The 17670-nt window shown below is 40.1% G+C and overlaps 1 protein-coding gene across 2 annotated transcripts in view; it reads right to left on the bottom strand.

Annotated features, from left to right (window-relative positions):
• RALGAPB (Ral GTPase activating protein non-catalytic subunit beta) overlaps nt 1-17670 on the bottom strand; it is a 64582-nt gene that overhangs the window by 14142 nt on the left and 32770 nt on the right. Inside the window, exons 14-24 of one of the 2 annotated variants that reach the window (XM_082773035.1) lie at nt 17339-17403; nt 17017-17149; nt 15021-15142; nt 11367-11549; nt 9944-10095; nt 9401-9588; nt 7471-7577; nt 5105-5257; nt 4257-4466; nt 3294-3452; nt 348-513 (exon numbers count right to left, since the gene is read on the bottom strand). In XM_082773035.1, the coding sequence (XP_082629161.1) occupies nt 348-513; nt 3294-3452; nt 4257-4466; nt 5105-5257; nt 7471-7577; nt 9401-9588; nt 9944-10095; nt 11367-11549; nt 15021-15142; nt 17017-17149; nt 17339-17403 (1638 nt within the window). Of the gene's footprint in view, nt 1-347; nt 514-3293; nt 3453-4256; nt 4467-5104; nt 5258-7470; nt 7578-9400; nt 9589-9943; nt 10096-11366; nt 11550-15020; nt 15155-17016; nt 17150-17338; nt 17404-17670 lie in introns of both variants that reach the window. The other variant, XM_082773034.1, reaches the window with a different exon arrangement.

Consider the following 17670-nt stretch of genomic DNA (forward strand, 5'->3'; position numbering starts at 1 on the left):
CACTAAAAATCACAATATTGCAAGCACGTCTGCCGATACACACTATAATCTGTATCCAATTTCAGATGAATACTGGTTTTGGGTTATACATGAAGACCCACCAACTCTGCCAGAAGTGCAGAATACAGGTGTTTCTTGCTGAGACTACTTTCTCCCAACAACAAACAGTGGCATTACTTTTCCTAACTTTGGCTTGAACCTTAGTCTATTTACACATTCCTTTCTAATAAATGTTCATGTTTATCCAAAAAAAGTACGCAGGTGCTCAGATAGGTATCTGGGAGAAAAAATATCCTAGAGGAGACAAAATATTTTAATTTAATGTTACACCATTTACCACGCCTTACCTTGTTCAGGTCCCTCTTCATCACTGCAGCTATTGATTGACCAGCTCGTTGAGACATGCCCAGTCCACCCAGGGTGCTTCCCTACGTCCACCGACCAGCCAAGAGACAGCAAGAACTCCAGGAAGTGTGGCTGAACAATTCTGGAAGACTCCATGTTCTTCAGGATCTGAAACAACCAGCAACACCATGGTATTGGACAGGAGACTCCAGGAAGCAGCTCTTCCCCTCCTCACCCCACCTTTGGTTTTGTAACTGAAAAATATTGTGTCACTGAGATGGTTTTGCCCATATACAGCTGTTCTGGAACCCCAGGCTTTCTATATGGACACCAGTCCCTGCTGCCCAGCATCATTCATCCTGCTTGGCAATGTCCTGTTCAATCGAATCGGCTGTCTGCCATCGTTGCTGACGCCTGCAATCACACCGCTACAAATGGTGATTCTGAGATTTATCCAGTCATCAGGAATAAACTAACACAACTGTTCAGTGTAGAATGTGCATTAGCAGCAGACATAAGAGAATTAACACTATTAAATTGAGAGAAAACTTTAGGAGAAATGCATTTCACCACTTCTAACCTGTACCTGACATACTGTGATTTAGGGCACAGAGGCCTCATTGCACATTAAATTATGAAAGAGATTTTGCAAAACAATTTTCAGCAGGACTGAGCATGCACTTTAACCAAATGCCACACTGTACCATTCATTTTGAACCTTAATCCCACTTCTTATAAAGATCTGGGATGTTTCCACATCCAAAGACAATTCTTATCCCATTGTGACTGAGTGAAAATTGAGAGCTTCACAAAGTGTCATGCAGGGAGATGCCAATGATTTGTGATTTGATCTATCAAACCACTAGGATGTGGAAGAGACAACTCTGCATAGTGCATCTCTCCTTCCTTCCTGGGCCACATGGAGTTTGTTTTGTGGCCAGAGTGTTTTTGGTTTTTGTTTGTACAGGGACAGTGTGCTGGGACTCTGCCCTGGGACAGAGACTCTATTGAATCAGCACTATCAGGGGCAGACCCTGGAAGGAAAGTGGAAGGAAAGCTCCCAGAGAGGAGGTTCTTCATGCCCACGTGGTCCTGGCACCCAGGCCTAACACCCTGTACAATATTCTGAAATATTACTGATATGCTCAATAAAGTCATAGCTATGCTTCAGGATGAACTGAGATACAAAGCAGCTTAGAAAACAACTGCAGAAAACATGCAAGCTCAAGATTTACACAGATGTATGGTTTTATATCTAAGCTCCTTCAAAAAAAGAACTTACAGTAAAGTAAGGATGAAGGAGTATATTCAAAAGACGACTAGCGTCATGAAGTATAATATAAAAAGCATGGGGGCAGCTTCATTACCCTGTATAAATAAATTTGGTGAGACCCCTCTAAACTGTAAATGCGTATCACCACAAGAGAAAGCGTGGGGCTAATGTAGGAACACTCAGGTTAGACAACACTACTCTGGGTTGTGCAGCATCAGATAAAAATAGAGCTGACACCACGCCTTGTCAAAGGAGTAGGAATCACCTTGCAGAACAGAATTAGTTCCCGAGGTAGAGAAGCATGAACACACACACTGATGGGAACATGCACATGGATGGCTGAGTAGAACTGTGCAGGCATTTCTGCTCAAAGAAGCATTGTTACTTGGCTTTGATCTCCTCCGCTCTTGACTTTTGACTTATTTCTGTTTTGTTTCTTTTCAAACACAGAAACAGCATCGGTTTTCTCACTCAGCTCAGTGCTGTAGAGATGAGCATCTTATTAACTCAACTGTGACTTTGCACAACCAAGAAGGCTTAGAAATCATTCCAAGATGTCCCAGGATCTGAAGTAGGAATGCCATCTTTATCATGTCTGTCTAAATGTGCCTAAAAAACTCTCAGATATAAAGATTTTCTTAAATTGGCATGGCAGAACTCCTAAGTACTGACTGCTAATTGGATATCCAAAGCCCAGCAAGTTCTGTTGGACTAAGTAATTTCTGTAAATAAATCTTACCTGTCTAAAATCCATAATTACATGTAAACATCAGAGGAAAAAAGCATTCTGCTAGCTCAGCAAGAGCATAACATTTCTGGAAGGCTGGTAGATATTAAATCCTGTGTATCTTGTTAGCTAACTTTGGAGACAGTTTACTTGCTACTCAGAACCTTGACCTGAAAACTCACAAACAGCATGACACTGGCCTCAAGGATTGGTGGTATATTACACTCAGATGTGGAAGGTGCTACCATGTTTCTGTCAATTGTATATTCACAGTACATGAGGAAACCACATGTTAATTGTTTTTGAAGCTATGCTTTTACTCTTTAGTATAACAATTACTAATAGAAATGAGGAGAAAGTACCACAAAAATATTTCTAACAAGCCCATAAGCCTTCTTAATGTAGTGAGTTTCTAGGTCACAGTCTAGAGAAATCACAATTGAGACTTGCACAAATTAACCTGATTAAACTAATCTTATCTGAATGTAAATAGTATAATACAGAGATTTACAAAGCAGTATTTTTTTTTTTTGTAAGAAGTTTTCATTTCTTTGACATATATTGAGCATTAGAATCAAACCAAAATACCTGGCTATCGCACACAGCTAGAACAAATTGCAACAAACTGCAGAACTTCCCTACAAACTGAGCCAACAAATCTGAAACACATTTCTGGTATGAATCTTTGAACTCTACAAATAATATATTTTCATTAATATACATACAAAATGTTTTATCCAGACCTCACAGAAATCCTAGATGTAGATAATAATGTACTTCAACCTATAGATGAAAAGGTATGCAGTCATTTGTTACAGCTCACATAGTAAATAAACACAAAGCTCAGAATCACTGTTTTCAGTACTCTGCTCCAGTCACTAGCAGTGATGCTTTACTCAAATGAAGATTACCAGAAACAAGACAAAAGACTAATCACTCCAGACTTACCTCCTGGCTTGTTTTCTGGCCTGCCTTCATGTAGAAAACAAAAACAGTATCAAAAGGACGACATGGTAGTAAATCCAAGTAGCCAAGGTCATCGAAAAACCCAGGAAGAGCAGGGTCAAGCGCAATCAGGTGAGGAGGTAGACGACTGTTAGCAGGCTCCTATTCAACAGAGTTCAACAGCTTCAAAAAATCTTTCAGATCAGGTAAGTTCTTTATGGCTTTCATAATGATCCGTTAAGAAAAATAACATTTTGCTCAAAAAAGAACACTCCCTTCCACAACAAATGCAGCAGAGACTTTCAAAATACTACATGGCTATGTACAATCACATTGTATCTAGTTTTGTATTAATACCTCATATCAACAATATATAAAATACCAAGCACTTTTATATTTGTGCAAGATCGCCTATAAGTGTTGACAGTATTCTGGAAGAAAACACAACAAATAAAAGGGAAAATCCACAGGAAAGAAGCAGAATTTCAATTTAAGGATGTGGATTGTCTCTATAAACCACTGTTACTTTAACTTCAGAAAGAATAAACTCTACAATCTACGTGTACTCTAAAGTGTTTACATGTTGTTAAACCATTTCAACACAATAATCTGTAACAGAAATTCTAAGGGAGTTATATTTTTGAAATGCTTACAAAGTAGCCCTAACTCAAGCTGGAGAAATAGCGTCAAATATAACCAGGTGAATGTGATAGTTTATGTACCTACTGCACAAATACAGATAAGAGCCACCTATTCAGAGTATGTTCAGCTTGACGTGTGGCCTTTCACAACCCTGTTCTTAATCCTGGAAGACTGAAGTTCATCACCTTATCCAAGTAGACTACAGCACAACAGCAGATGGTATTGCAAAAAAGGTCTTCCACTAACAAAACTTTAGTTTTTCTCGTTTGCTAAGCCATATGGATACTTATGCCATTAGTATAACATTAAGAAGTATCAGGTCACCTTCAATGCCTCTAGAGACAGAAACCCGAAGTGAGAGAGGAACAGGCGTGCTGTCTGGAACTCCTGGGCTGCTGGCGGGGGCTTACACTCTGTAATCGGATCAGGAAAGCTCTTCTTACGCCACTCCTCTTCACTTTTCTGATCTATTGAAGTCTCAAAAATAATCTGCTGGGCCATGCCATTTCTCAGCTTCTCATGTCGCTCTTCAAGCTGCACAAACATGAAGTGTTGAGTTGACTCTACTATGATCTCTCAAACACAACAGCTCCATCATTTAGCAAATCTGTAAGTCACGTGCAAGAGCAGCTGCAACTCCACCAGCAGGATGTGTACTAAAGTACTATCAACAAGACCTTGCGCAAGGTTACAAGGTAAACATCTCAACACCCTGTTTGCATGGGAAAGCTGTTGCAAATTATGGACCCAGTTATCAGCAACAGCCTCTCCCTTTTAAATGAACAAAAACTAAAGTGAATTTGGCATTGTGAAGCTTTAAAATACTTTTATTTTTACACACACCCCACACACAAGGGTGTTGGTGTCCTTTCAAAAATGCTATTTACATTTCCCCAGAAGATGCAACAAAATGCAAATCATTTCTTCCTAGCAATACCAGGATATTAGAAACTGGAATAAAATGTGTTGAGCAATGCTCCTTAAGAACACATTCAAGACACTGCCATCTTCCTGGGGGAATGCACAGAATCATTTGTTTGCAGTTTATTACCCCATTAATATGAATTAGTCAAGCTGAAGAATTATACCATTTACAGTAAGATGTTAATGTGTGATTCATGAACAAACATAAAACAAGAGCAAAATGAAGTCAAAGATTAAAAGTTACTTACTTCCTCATTCACAATTTCATGTAAATCAGGAATGCTCAAGTCTGCTTTCACAAATGGGATCTTGTCCACTTCCTCAGGAAATGGGCGGTGCTTGACACTGTATTTTAATCCAACATCATTTTTAGGAGCTGGTCGAGGTTCTGGTACAAAAGTCTGTCAAAAAAAATGGGAGCAGGGGATAGTTTCACTCAGGGCATTGCATCATTATACAACATATTATAATGGGAAATGTACCCTCCCACCACAAGTTTACTAATTCATATATGAGAGGTATCATTAAAAAGCATTCACTAATAATTTTAGAATAGACTTGTACTAAAAATGTCACTGTAAATTTAAAAAAAGAAAAAAGACACTGTTTTGCTTTATGTGGTGATTGCAATTGCAATCACGGTACCTATTATACTTGCTTACCTCTAAGTACTTTCAGATCCTAATAAAATGGCAAACAATCCTCTGCATCAACAGAGGAATGAACAGCAGATCGAGGGAGGTGATTGTGCCCCTCTGCTCTGCCCTGGTGAGGCCCCACTTGGAGTACTGCATCCAGGTCTGGGGTCCCCAGCACAAGAAGGACAAGGGACTGTTAGAGCAGGTCCAGAGGAGGGATGCAAAGATGATCAAGGGGATGGAGCACCTCTCCTATGGAGAAAGGCTGAGAGAGCTGGGGCTGTTCAGCCTGAAGAAGAGAAGGCTCCAGGGAGACCTCATTGCAGCTTTTCAGTACTTAAAGGGGACTTATAAAAAAGATGGAGACTTTTTACTCAGGCAGATCACGTCAGGAAGATGGGTAATGGCTTTAAACTAAGAGGGGACATTTATATGTTAGGAGGTAATTCTCCACTCAGAGTGGTGGGGCACTAGAACAGGTTGCCCAGAGAGGTTGTGGATGCCCCATCCCTGGAGGTGTTCAAGGCCAAATTGGACGATGCCCCAAGCAATCTGATCTAGTGGGTTTCATCCCTGCCCATGGCAGCTGGGGGTTGGAACTAGATGGTCTTTAAGGCCCCCTCCAACCAAAACCATTGACCCTGATGCAATTTTAACAGCTTTTTCAGAATTCTCTACTTTAACCTTACTGACTATGATGATGTCAACAAGTCAAGCTGAGAAGTCCTGGAAGTGAACAGCAGCAACGCTGTGGGTCAGGAGTGAGATTCCCTGCTAAAGTATCAAGAAGACTTGCATTATCTATTGTAATGCAATTTTGACATTGCTATTCTATTATGTTACACCATGTAATTCAAAAACTGAAGCTACTACTGAAAGCAGCAGAAGGTCTAGTCACAGGTTTGCAGGTGTATAAGATCCAAGCAAAAGCAGGACCTTTATACTTTGAGGGCTGCCTTTAAATTTATTTACAACCCAGTACACTTGAAAAAGGCAACACTTAAAGTTATGTAATGCCTTTAGGTTAGAACAGTTCCCTTCAAACTGGTAGGAAGGTCTCCAGCCAAGATGTGACTTGTCCTTTGGTGACTGAGGCAACACACTTGCACTGACACTATTTAGTAAAATGCTTCAGCTTAATTGACAGCATAGCTCCAAAGGCATCAAGTGAAGGGTCTTCCCAAAGGCTGCTCTGCAGAGACCAGAGTCATCTAAATGTTAACATGACAGCTGAGACTGACAGGCCCACATTTCAGCTACATTATTATTTCCTGTATTTTACTGAGGCTCATATGAAGACTTTCAAGATTTGGAGATGTTTACAAACAGAAAGAAATTTTGGCAACTGAAGGATATACTCCACTAGGCAACTGCAGTAAGAGAGTCTACTTTAAAATGAGATTGGGCTATTTCTCCTTTACTATTCCTGTCCAGAAGCATTCCATCTCGAGTCCAGAGTTCATCTAGAGTCTGTCTAGAGTCCAGTCTAGAGTCCAGAATCTGTCTAGATTTTTTCCACTGTAATTTTACTGCCATCTTTGCAACACTGGGCTTTGCAGTTAATAGCTGTTCTCTCTGCAGCATCTCATACTGCATCTCCAGACTTTGTTTCTTCTGCTGCAAGGGCTTTGCCTGACATCCTAAAATCAGCACCAACACTCATGCCTACACAACTAAACATACTGTACATTGCCCCATCACCTCCAAAGATGCTTTCAAAAAACAAGAAATACGGAGAGATCCCCCTCCCACTCCCTTAAACAAACCTAGACAGCAACAGTGCTTTCACAGCCTGTTTTTATTATTAACCACAAGTTGTAAAGAGTCACCAGAGATGTGTCAACATTACCTACAGCTAAAGGCCCCATGGCTCAGCCTTAATGTATAATCACCAGTTCTGCGGGGCTGTCTCACATTAGTGGAATTTCTGCTGAACATCAGCAGTTAAAGATTTCTTTATGGGCTTTGATAGAGACCTTTTGATTTGCTTTAGCTCCTCTTGGTAAAAGACAGAGTTGCTGGGCCCATGCAAATCTTCCAGATGTCCCACGGATCAAAACCGTGACAGAAGGGAAAGAGTCATCTGTAAAACACATGGGTTAAAAGAATAATACATCATAAAATACAAATACTTCACTGAGCAATAATTTAACCATAAAGAAACACAGTCATGATTACAGAGATTTTGTTTTCAAGGAAAAACTCCCTTCCTGACCCTAAAGACAATTTCTAGTGAGTAGAAAACACTGAGCATAATCCTCCTCTGTGCAAATTCAATACTGACCCTTTTCAGAGAACTGACCCTGTTCAGAGAAGAGGAGGTTAGACTGCAGGTTAGACTTCAGTTCTCCTATGGTGCCTTTTAATTTGCATGATTGCGGTTCTAACACTGTAGGGATTTCAGTCTCTCTTCAAGATGTAAAGGCCACTGAAGTTTGCTACCTTAGCAGACGAATCACTATAGTATAGTATACGTATTGAGGTATACTTCTACAGATATAAATACATTTTAAAATAAAATTAAAAGCTATCTTTTGTGCATTTAAACCATAAATTGACACCACCAGGTAAGTACTAGACATGTATTTCTTCCCTGGTATTTCACGGGCAGCATACCAGAACATACAGGGTACAGCACATTTACACAAGCACACATAAACCAAACCAGCTCCCCACAATAATCCACTGCAGTGGTCTGCCTCAAAAGTGATTTGACATACTTACACATTACTGCAATTAATCTTGTATTTCGAAGGGGATTTGTAAGCAAGTTCTGCACAACAAGTACGGTTAATTTAATTTCAGATTATAACAGCTTTACGGGATTCCTCGGTGATGCATTTAGTACAGGCAGAACAAGGATGGGATTTGTTCAGCTGTTCTGGCATGTTCTAAGCTGTTCCTGTCAGGAACACATTTGCTCAAATACAGACTGAGAGTGAACATATGGCAATGGCTCCCAGGATGAGCTGCAAGATCTGTTTAGTGATTCTTAATGAGATTGGAGCATTCTGGACCACAACTCAAACTAACAGTTTCTCCTCTTACTATCAGTGGCCACAATCTGAGCTCACGATGTTAGTTCAGTGCAATCTATTTTCAAGACTAGTATCTAGACTCAATCCTGTCCATAGATGAGGAAAACACATCTGTGTCAGGTTAACACATCCAACAAACATTAGTCTTAAGTGGAGCTAGTACAAAAGAGGAGTTTCGTCTACTCTTTTAGGTGATGCCTTGATACATGAAGATTCATAAGAGGGACTTAAGGAGATTAATTGTTCAGTTCAAAGCATCACGTCAATACCACCAGATTTTTTTAATGCAAGCTCTCCTTGGTCAAAGCATACAATGCTAAAACAAGTCAAAGAAAAATTCAGCTGTGAAAGCCAATACTCTTCTCTCAATAGATCTCCTTTACAGTAGGTATCATCGATAGAACAGAATGGCATACTAGAAAGCTATAATGGCTCCTTAGCAACTAAAATTGTGCTGAAAGCACCCACAGAAACATTTAGTAACAAGAGACCTAGAGTAAGCAAAAGCAACTGTGCAAAGCATGAAAGTCTCACATGAACTACTTGCTGAGGACCAATCCCCATCAAACCTCCTATACTCTTAATGTTTTTTGTTCTTTTATAACATGGATTCATCAGCTATCATTTAGATGGCAGTCACCTGCAAGTATCTGGATAAAAAATTGCACGAACAATTTGGGTGCGATTGTATGTTTGACTATCACTGACACTAAAGTTATTCCAGAGCAACATTCTGCTCAACAACACATCCACAGAACAGGTAAGCCCCTGAAATGTGAGAGGTACTTGATGAAGCACCTTTGTTTTACAGCTGCATGCAGAGGAGTTTTAACTAGAGGAACAAGGGAAGAAGAAGTGTTGAACTTACTCTGTTCATTCCCCAGAGGCTGTTCCAACATTGCAAGGATGACACTATTATCCAAAACAAAGTAACGGAAGCTATGTTTGTTTATGGTAGGTAGACGAGAATATTTAATTAACGTGGTTTCATTCACTAAGCTGCAAGGGGAAGCAGGGCCACTGGGAGAAGGAAATGCTCCAAGTAACTGCATAATACTGCAAATGAGAAAAAAGTTAGAAGTTATGAGAGATTAAGATTTACTGTTCCACCCAAGCATGGACTTTCACTCATATTCTTCATTTATATCTTGATGTATCAGTTACCCTTACAGTTAGAGTTACCAGGGCAAACCAATTATCTGCAGGTGTTGGACACCTGTAATGGGAAGAGGAAGACAGCAAAGGCAGAGCACAGAACAACCCTGCCCAAAAAGCAAACCAGATGGAACTTCTGGGTGACTTTTCAGATGCTCTCACTACATCAGAGACCTCACCAGGTAGGAACCCCTAATTAGCACATTCTCTGACAAGGCAATGCTGAACAACAAACATCATTTGACAAATTACATACCATGTTAATGTAGCTTCAGCAGCATCCTTCACTCTCATGGATGCAGGGTTTGGCTCCTTATCTCCTTTATACTTGACCTCTTGTTCACTGCTTTTGGATTTACTTCCTGAAATGCCCAGCTCCACAATCTCCAGTACCTCTTTTAAGCAATCCTAAAACATAAGAGAACCTGTCTTAAAACAGAAACACTCTATTTGGATTGCTACAAGTTCCAGTCTCATGACTTAAGGGAAGGAATAAAAAGGAAAGCTTTCTCAAGAATAAATAACTGGCTAAGAATGAAATATAAGTGGTCAGCTTTTACCACCAGAGACCAGGCAGGGTTCCACACCTTGGTCGGTGTTGTTCCTTGAATTCACAATGTAGAAAAACAAGTGAGAAGGAAGGTGAAAGTCTTTAGACAAACCAAAATAAATCAGGGTTGAGAAGCAAAGACCATCTATGAAGAATTACAGAAAGAGTTTACAGTATTGGCTAGTTAAACCAACATGTGAAATTCAAAGTACGTATCAGGTGAGGCACCTTGGACAGTCTGATCCTTACGCTTGGCAAACACAGAGAGAGGTTCCATTTGGACTATCATGGCTCAGGAATGAGCCACCAGATTTCCAGTATGTACTGCACATAGTATAACACCATCCTGATAACCAGTGATAGTCAAAAGAAGAAAAACAAGTGGACTCCCTTACAACATAAAAAACCGCGATGTGGCTGCATAAACCTGTGCTGTGACACATCCAGGCAAATCATCCTTCCCTGGTCACCTACTACTGTGCCAATATCACAAAGTACATGCAGAAAGCATCTTTATGGAAAACCCTGCTTGAGAGTTCCCAATTTTTTTTTTTTTTCTTAAATATACATTTTCATATATATGTTTATATATAATTACAGAAAGATTACTGAGCTTTCTCTGTAAGCAAATCAACAATGAAAATAGTATTTGTAAAAAAATGAATTGAACTGTATGATGGGAAGCGATCAGAAACATGTATCTTTCATTGCCTGTTCTCTTCAAACTTCCCAAGGAAATTCCACCTTGGATTGAGCCATGCCTTGGTTAGTTTCTAGATAATTGCTTGGTGAAACTATGATTATAAAAACATTTAATTTTCTTTAATTTTCTATGTACTTACTTATTTACATTTCACTTTTTTTTCTTCAATTTCACAAAGCAATAAGAAAGGTCAAGATGCTTTCTTATAAATATGAAAGCTATTTGTAAAACTAAAAATATTCTCAGTAAATAAAGAGCAGAAGTCAAAATTGAAATCTATTTTTCAAATAGGCTGGTTTTGAAATTCTTGGTGTATTTTTGAAAACTACAAAAGCGTGTTGTTTTAAAGTACAAAGAATAGATAGGTTGGGGTTGAAACGTGTAACAACTGGGTGTGCTCACAATATGTACACTAGAGAGTCTTACCTTCTCGTCCAGCATGTCAGGATGCTCAGTAAGCCAGACACAGAGGCACTGGAAAGCTGCAACTATCACAGAGTGAAGGTCACGGGAGTGGAGTGGGGCTGGCCGGCTGCACTGGTAGACTATATAGCTGCATACTGAACTAATAGCTCTCTTTTGATCAGAGGAGTCAACAGTCACTTTCACCTGTATAAAAGCAAGCAGGAGAGGACTGTCAGGTGAGGATTTCTCCACAAAATCCTTTAGAGAAGAAATAGTTTTTAAAAGCATTTCAAAATACGACCCCTGTTCCTCAGGGGTCAGTACTGGGACTGGCACTATTTAACATCTTTTTTGGTGACAAGAACAGTGAAATCAAGTGCACCCTCAGCACGTGTGCTGATGAAACCAAGCTGTGTGGTGCGGTTGACACGCTGGAGGGAAGGGATGCCATCCAGAGGGACCTGGAAAGCCTTGAGAGGTGGGTCTGTGTAAACCTCATGGTGGGCCTGCGGTGAACCTCATGAGGTTCAACAAGGCCAAGTGTAAGGTCCTGCACCTAGGTCAGGGCAATCCCAAGCACCAATACAGGCTGGGCAGAGAATGGAGTGAGAGCAGCTCTGAGGAGAGGGACCTGGGGGAATTGGTTGGTGGGTAGCTCAATGTGAGCTGCAGCAGAAGCAGCGTGGCCAGCAGTGTGAGGAGAAGGGATTCTCCCCCTCTGCTCTGAGACCTCACCTGGAGCCTGCGTTCAGCTCTGGGGCCCCCAGTACAAGGACACGGAAATATCAGTGTGAGTCCAGAGGAGGGCCACAAAGATGATCAAGGGGCTGGAGCACCTCTCCTATGAAGACAGGCTGAGGGAGGTGGGGCTGTTCAGCCTGGAGAAGAGAAGGCTCCAGGGAGACCTCACAGCAGCCTGCCGGGACCTAAAGGGGCTGCAGGAAAGCTGGGGAGGGACTCTTTGTCAGGAGGTGTAGGGATAGGACAAGGGTAATGGCTTTAAACTAAAAGAGGGTATAAGGAAGATATCCTTAGATGTAAGGAAGAAATTCTTTACTCAGAGGGTGGTGAGGCACTGGCACAGGTTGCCCAGAGAAGCTGTGGATGCCCCATCCCTGGAGGTGTTCAAGGCCAGGCGGGATGGGGCTTTGGGCAGCCTGTGCTGGTGGGAGCTGTCCCTGCCCATGGCAGGGGAGTTGGAACTGGGTGACCTTTGGGGTCCCTTTCAACCTAAACCATCTGTGATTCTATGATACTGAAACTAAAATAAATACTGCATTAAGGTGCCACCACATTTCATGGCTTTGTCTTCAAGAGCAAAAATGGCACCAATACGGTTTGATAAGAAATTAACTGCAAGCTGAAACAATTAGTATTTGAAACTTATTTTCGGCAGGTACCTCTTTTCAGCTATAGCAACCCACTCATCTTTGAAAACCCACTCACTCCCAAGTCTCCCTTCCACAGGGCTTCTTTCTGTTCGTATGACTTTCCACTAGGCATATTTTGTCAGCACAGTAATACTCATCAGGGAAAAAGTGAAAGAAAAACTACACTCAGACAAGCAGATTAACCAGAAGAAAATGCAGAAAAAATCTTCAGCTTCTCTCCCAGCTCAGCAAGGCTTCAGAGAACAAAACTCTGGACCAGAAGGGTTAGCGAAGAGCTTTGCAAACTGAGGCACAGGGATCAGCATTATAAAATTAAGCAATAAGTGTATCTCTTTTCTTCCCAACCTGTGCATTGACACAGGAACGGCTAGTTAAACCTGGATTTTCCTACTCTGTAGCATTTGACGATGCCATGTAAAGCCTTATTTATTATTTAAGAGACAGTCTCAATATCAAAGTAGGAAGCTGGGTGGTCTTGCTGCTGACAACAAGGAAGCCAGACATCCGTACTCAACCAGTGGATGGATGATACTTTGGAGCTGTAGGCATTATTTCCTTCAGGAGCATAAGACGTATGGCAAAAAGTACCTTTAATATTAGTATATGAAAAGCATGTTGGTGAACCAGTACTCCTGTAGGAAACAAGATTTTCCAATTTACGAATAAGGTAATAAGGTGGTACTGAAAAGATAAAGGGTAGGGCAGCCCTTAACCTTAGAAGGACGTTGGGAATCGTAGCTTCCAAAGGCACAAGCAGAATCAGTTCTCCACTCTGAAGCTATGCAGTAAGAGGTGGTCTCTTTCCACCTGATTCATTACTAAGAGAAAGAAGACTATCCCAGATATCCCAGAATTATTTCAGTTGCATGAGAATTATACACAGATTACAATGTTTAATATTAACCTGGGTAAGCATTTGTAAATATGTGCTTTCACATTTGTATCTCATTGTAAATGTGTGTGTGGGGGGGGGGAGCGTAAAGATAGCCTGGCTTAATCACACCAGACACAGGAACTCCTTATTCCATCCTGTGCTCTGTAACACCCCATAATCATATTTGAACTCATTGCAGAATACTTTCAAAGGTATCCTTTAGCTCATGCCATTGCACTAGTAAAAGAAGCATGCAGCCCAGCATGGCTCAGTGCTGACTCCAGGCTTTAAAAAAGGCCTATAACACGCATATTCAGAGAGATCTGTCGAGGCCCCAGGGGAACATGTCAGGGAATGCTGAACTGTCACACCACTCCATTGTGGCTGCTGTAAATACACTAAAGTATTGCTTAAACATCACGAACAAGAGCCCTCAGGCAGAAAAAGGCATTTTACTTTTATCCAAAAAAGATCCCTCAACCTAATAGTTTTAGTTATTGACTATTTACTAATTTGCTAGTTAGTCCCATTATTGGCTAGGTGAGTCTCCTCAGAGTTTAGTAACACAGACTGCAGCTGAGGGTGCCAAAATCAAATGAGTAGTTCAGCTGGGAAGTGGTGAAGAAAAACAGCACAGCCAGTTTCAACTGAGGAACTGTGTGTAGATAAAGCTTTTGAGAAGGTGACATTTTCACATCAGAAATACATTATCATTTTCTAAGTTCAAATTATTTCCAACAAAAGTTTAGAAAACAAATCATTTACAAAGATGGCAGTCAAATTATTTAATGCCCTGATGTATTTCCATCCTGGACTAACTACAATAGAAACTCTTGTTTCTAAGACTGATTACACAGTGAATGGACAGACTGAACATCCAGCCAAGCAAGCTATGATAAATGGTTCACAGTAGCATTGAAAACTAATGGTCCAAGCCCATACACTGCCCACTGGAAACTTAGTGGCACGTTTTCTCAGCTGTTCAACCTAGTATGTCAGATGCTTCCCCAGCAACGTAAAAAGAAAGAAATAAAACCACAACCAAAACCCAAAACAAAGCAAAAAGCAAAAAGATCGACATGTGGATCCATGAGAATGATTAGGAATCATCCAGCTAGCTCAACAAAATCAGCCAGAACCACACGGTAGAGCAACATGCATCTGAACCAGCCACCCTGAGCTTTGCTTTCAGCCAAGAGGCATTTACTGGGTTCACTTCACTTGTGAAGTGAGCTTGTGCCTTAGGGTAAGATGAAGCAATCCTACAAGAGGAGGACTGTTTAAGTCCAAATAAACACTTGCTGACGGACTCAGATGCAGACTTCTGCCTGGTGGCATGACTTTCATCTGAACAGGACAGTAATCACCCTTCCGAGAAGAGGCTGGAGCAACCAAAACTTCATCTCTCACCTTTGCCAATCCAGAGAGAAGTTCCAGCGCAGCCAGTGAGATGCTCATGTCCTGCCTCCATTGCGAGTTGAGTCTTTGGGTTACCAGGTGAATGCTGCGTATCAGTAGTCCTGCAGCTGTATCTGTATTAAGAGCTAGGATATAACCCCAATACCACACAGCATAGGGAGGGAAAATAACTAAGCATTAGTAACAATAAAGCAAAGCACAGGCACAAGCCAAAGCAGCCACAATACACAAACAATTATACACAACCCACAAACTAGAAATTTGGTCTCTCTTGCCCAGGCTAACTCCCTCTATACAACACCAGCGTATTATACAAATGCATTCAGACTAGCATCTCGCCTCATTATTGTTTTTGATTCTTTTGTAGACATTTTGGACAATCACAGCACTCCGTCACATTTCAACAACAGAATGGCTAGCTTCAGGTTTTGATATTGTTCGCTATTGTACTTAAATTGCTCTGATGGCTTGCAGACTCAGAAGAACTTCAGCATTAATCATACACATTAGACATCAGTACTTACACATGTAGGCACTAGTAATAAAGTAATAGAGAACGTGTAGCTTCAGATACCTAAGTCAGAAGTTAGCTATTCTCTCTGTACTTAATTTTATCAGAAGTTGCATCAGGTATTTAAGTGTAAATAACGAAAGAAGCCATCCTGGAAAAAAGATACATTTGGTTCTAGACTTTTAATTTTCCTGATCCTCTAGCTCAAAATTAAAATTACAAAATATTTTTAGGCTCAATTGTTCATTAAGACTGAACTAGTAAAATTAATTTCAGAAACGATGTTCTGTCACCCTAGTAGGGGATTAAAATGTTAGCTGCAGTTCACCAGTAAATATAGACCATCAGTTTTCGATTTTTCCTTCAAACATACAGCAGAAATGTAGAAATTTGTTTCATAAATTTATTACAACCTTACCTACTGTGCACAGGATTTTTTTAAAACACAGTAAAATAAATCAATAATGCCAACAAGTTCAGGGTCAAAATATTACAAAAATACTTTAAGTTATATCATGGTTTAAAGAGCCAATAATTTAACTACAAGATTTTTTTTTTAACCTTATAAATGGATATTTTACATTGGGAGATTCCAAGTGGTGTGGTAAAAACTAGCACTTCAATCATTTTAGAAAAATCCTTTTGAGAAAGCGCTAACGTGCTTATGTGAATCACTGTATCTAACATTTCCATGTGTATATACTAAAATCTTTCCCATTAATCTCCTTCTTCTTATTTTGAAAACTAGAGGAAAAAATTCATCTGGTGAGAACAGTTTTTTACCTAGCCTACAAAATGGTCTGTTCTCCCATTCACTTGGCTAACATCAATTACATTGCTAAAGACCAAAGGAGCAAACAAAATTCCAGAATCTCCACATTCAGCTAGCTTACCACAGAAAGGTTTAGAAGAACATTTATTTTATTAGAAATTAAAAATGCACAGTACAAGACATAACAAACTAATATTAATTGAAAAATGTTTGTTATAATTACACATTGCAAGCATTCTGCTTACTTGCTCTATAAAAACAGGGGTTCCCCACATGGTCTTTTAAAACAAAGGTGCTACAAAGCTCAGGTAAGCAGTTGGAATGCTACCAAAATGAATAAAGCAATTAATTATACCCAACGTGTTCCATTACTATTCATGAAAACTAAACATCTTGAAAACATATGACATAGTAAAACAGTTTGCAAACACTTTTTCCATAATTTATGTTATTACTTTGAACATGTTAATTGCAGAGTCCCTTAGTAGTATTAAAAACCAACTAACACATAAAAACCAACCAGCACAGATGAACATGAGCACCACGTATGGGCACATAGGAGATCAAATCAGTAACAAACAAAGGAGCTACCCGCCTTGGGTTCAAAACACCCATGCATATTAATGCATTAGCCAGAACTACAAAAGGGAAAAAATTGACTTGGGATATAATGACACATTTTTTTTCAAAAGGGTTATCCTTACCATAATCCCTTAAAAGGGCTTGTGCTGGTCGTTCGCTGTCTGGTGTTGTAGGCTCTGTACTGCCTCCACTTGCAGTGCTAATGCCACTGTTAGTACGACTGTGGCTTTTGAAGAGGTTATTTTCACCACCATTCTGCAAATTGAAAGTCAGTTTTAAGCGATGACATTTTTTGAGTAGAATTCTCTATACAGCAGGATACTCCAAATACACGGCAGAAATATGATCAGACCTCAGGGAGCTAACTGAACGTCTTAAAACAGCACATAAAATGAACCACATTCTTTCTGAAGCAGTGACTTCATAAACAAACGAAAATCTTACCGTTTCCATCTGACAGCCAATGGCTTCTAACAGAGCTGAATCTTGAACAATATTTAACATTGCACCTGAAGATTAGATGAAAGAAGGTAACTACTAAAGATCATAATAGAACAGTCATGGCTAAAATTTAGAGAAGCACTGAAGGTCTAGAACACAATCCTGTTTTATAGAGAATTTTTGTAAGAGTTCTATAAAGCACAAGTATTTGCTTCGTGCTTAGCAATTTGATACAGACGAGAGCTGAGATAAAGAATGTTTTCAGCTATTTTAAAAATGCTTTCAACATAGGTGTCTTAAATTCCTCAGTTCAGAAGGATTTTTGTTTCACAGAA

This window comes from Aythya marila, assembly GCF_965140915.1.
Source record: "Aythya marila genome assembly, chromosome: 16".
Taxonomy (NCBI): domain Eukaryota; kingdom Metazoa; phylum Chordata; class Aves; order Anseriformes; family Anatidae; genus Aythya; species Aythya marila.